This window comes from Crocuta crocuta, unplaced genomic scaffold, assembly GCF_008692635.1.
Source record: "Crocuta crocuta isolate KB4526 unplaced genomic scaffold, BGI_CrCroc_1.0 scaffold549, whole genome shotgun sequence".
Classification (NCBI taxonomy): Eukaryota; Metazoa; Chordata; class Mammalia; order Carnivora; family Hyaenidae; genus Crocuta; species Crocuta crocuta.
The window spans coordinates 221,016-225,739 of record NW_027529169.1 but is presented as its reverse complement, the minus strand read 5'-3'; the positions used below and the strand labels follow the sequence as shown (position 1 = coordinate 225,739).

The window sequence follows — 4,724 nt, the reverse complement described above, 5'->3', positions numbered from 1 at the left end:
TTCGCTGCCCTCGCCCCCACCCCTCTCCAGCCTGGAAGGAGAGGGGGCTGGGAGACGTGGATCCGACCGCGGGTTTCCGGGTGGGAGGGGCCGGGAATGGGGGCCGAGCAGGGAAGGCCTTGAGGGCCGGCGGGGAGCTTTGCAACCGAGGTCCCACTCAGCCTGTTCAAATCCCCCTGCCCTCCCCTCTGCCCCAGGCCCGGCAGCCATGGCGGTAGAAGGAGGAATGAAATGTGTCAAGTTCTTGCTCTACGTTCTTCTGCTGGCCTTCTGCGTGAGTGGGAAGGGGGGCGATGGGGGCGCGCTGGCAGGGTGCGGGGAGACCGGGATCCGGAGTGGTGAGGTTGGGGGGGCCAAGAATGAAGTTAGCTGGAGACCAGATGTGGAAGGAGAGCCTGGGGAACTGGCCGGAGACAGCAGGGCCACCCCACCCCTTCCAGCTTTCAGGGACCTCTGAGGCTTGTTTGGACCAAGAATGGACAGCGTGGGTGCGCAGCACCCTCCCCCTCGCCCCTTCTGGCCCTTCCTGTCTGGTGACCCAACCACTTGTGATACCGGGCAATGGGGCAACCAGCCAACGGCCCCGGCCTGATGCTATCGCCTTGGGGCTTCCCTCTCCTCCCCCACCTTCTCTCCCTTCTCCCCTACCTCCTCATTCCTTTCCATTCTCTCATCCCTCTCACTTTCCTTGGTCGCTTCAGAACCCGCCACAGTTTGCTCCTGCCCTGGGGTCCTGGCTTGAGAGGCTGCTCTTTGTCCAGGGAGGAGCTCACTACTCTTGCCTCTGTTCCTTCTCCCTTCTCCCTGGCCTTGTGGGCCTGAGAAACCTGAGTCACAGCTGACGAGGATGGGGTGGCCATTGGAACATAGTGAGAGGGCAGTTCTGGGAGCCCCAGAGGCCCATAGGAAGCACCACTCTAGGTTAGGAATATGTGCCTTGGGGTCAAGGCTTTCTGGGAACTCCTCTTTTGGCATTTGATCAAACTGTGGGGCAAATATGGGTCATCTTCCTCCCCCACAATCAAAAGGTTCCTGGAGGTGTGAGAATCTGCCTCTCTGGGATGGGGCTAAGTCTGTGTCTTGGGTGCAGCTGCTGCCCTGTCACTGAGGGCTGATAGGCTGTGGGTCCGGCCTAATCCTGACCTGCCCTCCTCACAGGCCTGTGCAATTGGATTGATCGCCGTGGGTGTAGGGGCCCAGCTGGTCCTGAAGGAGACCATTGTCCAGGGGGCCACGCCTGGCTCCCTATTGCCTGTGGTCATCATCGCAGTGGGTGCCTTCCTCTTCCTGGTGGCCTTTGTGGGCTGCTGTGGGACCTGCAAGGAGAACTACTGTCTTATGGTCACGGTGAGCACAGTGTGGGGCCAGCGTGGGAGTCTGGGACTGCTGGGAGTGCACTTCTGCCTGGGGGCTTAGGAGGTGGGGGAGGAAAACCTTTATGCCCGAGCTAGAGGCGGGCCGGGCTATAGCAGGCCACTCCCACCAAGACTCCAAACCTGACCCCTGCGCTTTGTGCCTGCAGTTTGCCATCTTCCTGTCTCTTATCATGCTGGTGGAGGTGGCTGCAGCCATTGCTGGCTACGTGTTTAGAGACAAGGTAAGCAGGGGAAAGGGGAGGGCCCTGCCTCAGAGGTCTGGCTGCTCTGGGACCCGTGTGCCCTAAACTTTGACCTCAACAATGCTCCAATTCCCAGGTGATGTCAGAATTTAATAAGGACTTCCGGCAGCAGATGCAGAATTATCCAAAAAGCAACCACACGGTTTCGATCGTGGACAGGATGCAGGAAGATGTGAGTGAGGTTTCTGGGAGCAGGGGTAGTGGGGGAAGAAGAGTCTCATCTTCATATGGAAGGTGGATGTTCCTGTAACAACCTTCTGCCTGGCATTTCTCTTCTGCAGTTTCAGTGCTGCGGGGCAGCTAACTACACAGACTGGGAGAGCATCCCCCTCATGCCCAAGGGCCGAGTCCCGGACTCCTGCTGCGTCAATGTCACGCAGGACTGTGGGATTTCTTTCAGTGTGAAGGAGATCCACCATGAGGTAGGGGAAAAGTTGAGATAGAAGGAGACTTGGGAAACCTGGGAAATTGTTTCAAGAGTTGAGAGGGACTAGGGATGGAGGTGGAGACGGCTGGGGTTCTGGGATGGGGGGCTGGTATCTGGGAATGCTAGGGGCAGGGTGAAACATACAGAGCGTGGGGGAGGGACTGATGGACCCAGGAGGTGGGTGGGAAGTTTCTGATTGTGTTCTTGCCTTGTGTGGCTACTACCCTTCAGGGCTGTGTGGAGAAGATTGGGGGCTGGCTGAGGAGCAATGTGCTGGTGGTGGCTGCAGCAGCCTTGGGCATTGCCTTTGTGGAGGTGAGAGGCAGCTTTTCGACTCATTCTGGGGCATCAGGGCAGTAGGGGCAGTGGGAGGAGGTGCCGAGGAGGTTCTGGCCGGGGGGGAGGGGGGCTTGATTGTGTTTGGGGTCTCTTGGGTAGGTCTGGGATACTTTGCCTTTCTGACTCCTCTCCACCCCTCTATCTTTACTTTTAGGTACTGGGAATTGTCTTTGCCTGCTGCCTGGTGAAGAGCATCCGAAGTGGCTATGAGGTGATGTAGGGGGTCTGGTCTCTTCAGCCCCCACATCTAATAAGGGAGTGGGGTAGTACGCTCCAGGTTTTTCAATTAAACTGATTATTTTTTCAGACTGAAAAAAGAGTCTCCGTTTGTCTTGAAGAGTGATACTTTATCCTTTCCCTCTCCTCCTCCTCCANAGTGATTTTTGGGAAAGGCGGATTTTGCTGAAGGTGTTGGTGGGGCTGCTGTCGGAAGGGGGATCTGGAGGCTGTGGCCCATTGCCCTCCCTGTCTCCTAGCCATGTTCTGCAATGTTCATGGAAGCCATCTCCTATAAAAGGCAGGGGGGTTCCCCACAAAGTTTCTACCTGAGAGGGGCCAGCCTAGATTTACCATGGACATCTTTTCCCTGGCCTTCTGCCTACCTCTGAGGGCCCAGCAACTCCCTCCGCAACGAAGGGGACCTGGCTCCTTTCAGGCTGGTGATAAGTTGCTGTGACAGCTTTGTGGCCAGTATCCATCTTTTCTGACTTAGATTAGCTTAACAGAAGACCACTGAGGTGGGTACTGCCTTTTTTTTTTTTCAATGGAAACCACCCAGCCTGGCCCTGACCACTGTTCACCACCTTCTGACCCTCTCAAGAAAAGCAGGTAAAGGCCATTTGCACTCCAGACACTGAACTACAACTTCTGGTAGAAAATACAAACCCAACAGTGCCATCTGGTGGCCATTCTTCCATGTGCCGCTTCAAAGAACACCTAGTCAGGACGGCTGTCCCCCTCCCTGGGTAGCTGCTAGATGTTTTGCAGGCACTAAACAGGCCAGAGACCCTGGGTATTAAGTCAGCCAAGGGGATAGCACTTAAATGGGGTCAGTCTCCCACTGGGCAACTCCATTTCTGCCCACTTACAGAGCCTTTTTTTTTTTTTTTTTTTTTTTTATTTCTAGGAGAGAGAGAGACAGCGTGAGCAGGGGAGGGTCAGAGAGAGAGGGAGTCACAGACTGAAACAGGCTTCAGGCTCTGAGCTGGCAGTCAGCACAGAGCCCGATGCGGGGCTCGAACCCACGAACCGCGAGATCATGACCTAAGCGAAAGTTGGACGCTTAACCGACTAAGCCCCCCCGGCGCCCCCTTTTTTTTTTTTTTTTTTAAACATACATTTATTCAGTACTTATTTTGTGCTAGCACCAGGCAGTACCTAGGTAGGGACAGAAACAATCTTTTGCTGGAAGGCTGAATTCAGTGGACTGCCTGGACAGGCTTGGGAAGGACCCAGGTGAGCACAGCATCCACCAGGCTGGCTGGCAGGTAGGAGGCCGGCAGCCAGAGCAGCTTGGCGTCCCAGCCTGGGCTATAGCGGGTTCTGGGGTGACGAGCAGTCAGGGCGTGCTCCAGGCACCTGCTCACCTTGGTCAGGTCTGGGTCACAGATCAGGCTCATGATGCGCCGCTGCACTTTCAAGTCTGCGGTCCAGGAGGTGGTTGTAATCAGGGTCCCTGTCCCTCTCCAGCCCGTCTCAGGCCCTATCTTCTGGGTCCTGGGGCTGGTCGGTCCCCAGCAGAAGGGAGATGGATCCTTAGTCCCCTCCCCAGTTTCACAAAGTGGGCAGGTTCCACATGGCCTGGATGTTCTTTGGCATCTCATTCTCCCTCACCTCCTCTCTGCCCACCTGCTCCCAGAAGGCAGGTGTAGGATGGTCCTTTCTGGCACCCTCATTTCCCTTCGTACACCCCTGTGTGGGCCCAGATACTCACACTTGGTGAGGAAGGCCTCCCCGTAGTGGGCCTGTGTGTCAGGAGGTAGCCGTGCCCAGCACTCGTGCAGTGTGTCCTCCAAACTCTCCAGATTTGTCACAGGGGTTCGGAAGAAGCCAGGCTCTACGATGGCGACTCGCACCCCAAAAGGAGCCACATCCCGCCTGGATGGGAGTAGACGGAGGTTTCTGGGTTCTTGCTCTATAGGAAAGGGATCTTCTGGGGTATGGGTGTGGGGGCTAAAATGGGGAAGTTACCACAGGCCAGGGACAGGGGTCCTGATGGTAAAGGAGATCCCTGCTGTCCTGGGATGGGGACAAGTGGGACAGGTATTTTTGAGGTTTGTTTTCCTTTATATTCTATAATCCAGAGTGGGGTCAGTAAACTTCTTCTTTTTTTTTTTTTTT

The 4,724-nt window shown here is 55.9% G+C and overlaps 2 protein-coding genes across 2 annotated transcripts in view; one reads left to right on the top strand and one right to left on the bottom strand.

The window, feature by feature from the left end:
- The first annotated feature begins 127 nt into the window (after nt 1-127).
- Nucleotides 128-2,701, top strand: CD63 (CD63 molecule). The gene is made up of 7 exons (XM_077757454.1): nt 128-274; nt 1,159-1,347; nt 1,523-1,597; nt 1,695-1,790; nt 1,900-2,040; nt 2,277-2,360; nt 2,539-2,701. Exons 1-7 carry the CDS (start codon nt 209-211, stop codon nt 2,602-2,604), a joined length of 717 nt encoding a protein of 238 aa, XP_077613580.1. The 5' UTR covers nt 128-208; the 3' UTR covers nt 2,605-2,701.
- Nucleotides 2,702-3,707: 1,006 nt separating this feature from the next.
- The window catches only part of RDH5 (retinol dehydrogenase 5), a 4,439-nt gene continuing 3,422 nt past the window's right edge, over nt 3,708-4,724 (bottom strand). Inside the window, exons 3-4 of the mRNA XM_077757453.1 lie at nt 4,318-4,481; nt 3,708-4,026 (exon numbers count right to left, since the gene is read on the bottom strand). Coding sequence (XP_077613579.1) covers nt 3,803-4,026; nt 4,318-4,481 — 388 coding nt within the window. The 3' untranslated portion in view covers nt 3,708-3,802. The remainder of the gene's footprint in view (nt 4,027-4,317; nt 4,482-4,724) is intronic.

Excerpts from the sequence above, each read along its gene's own strand:
- CD63 (XM_077757454.1), top strand. The coding sequence starts at position 209 with ATGGCGGTAGAAGGAGGAATGAAATGTGTCAAGTTCTTGCTCTACGTT. Across the intron at positions 1,598-1,694 it reads GCTACGTGTTTAGAGACAAG|GTGATGTCAGAATTTAATAA; the intron begins GTAAGCAGGGGA and ends TCCAATTCCCAG. Across the intron at positions 2,041-2,276 it reads TGAAGGAGATCCACCATGAG|GGCTGTGTGGAGAAGATTGG; the intron begins GTAGGGGAAAAG and ends ACTACCCTTCAG.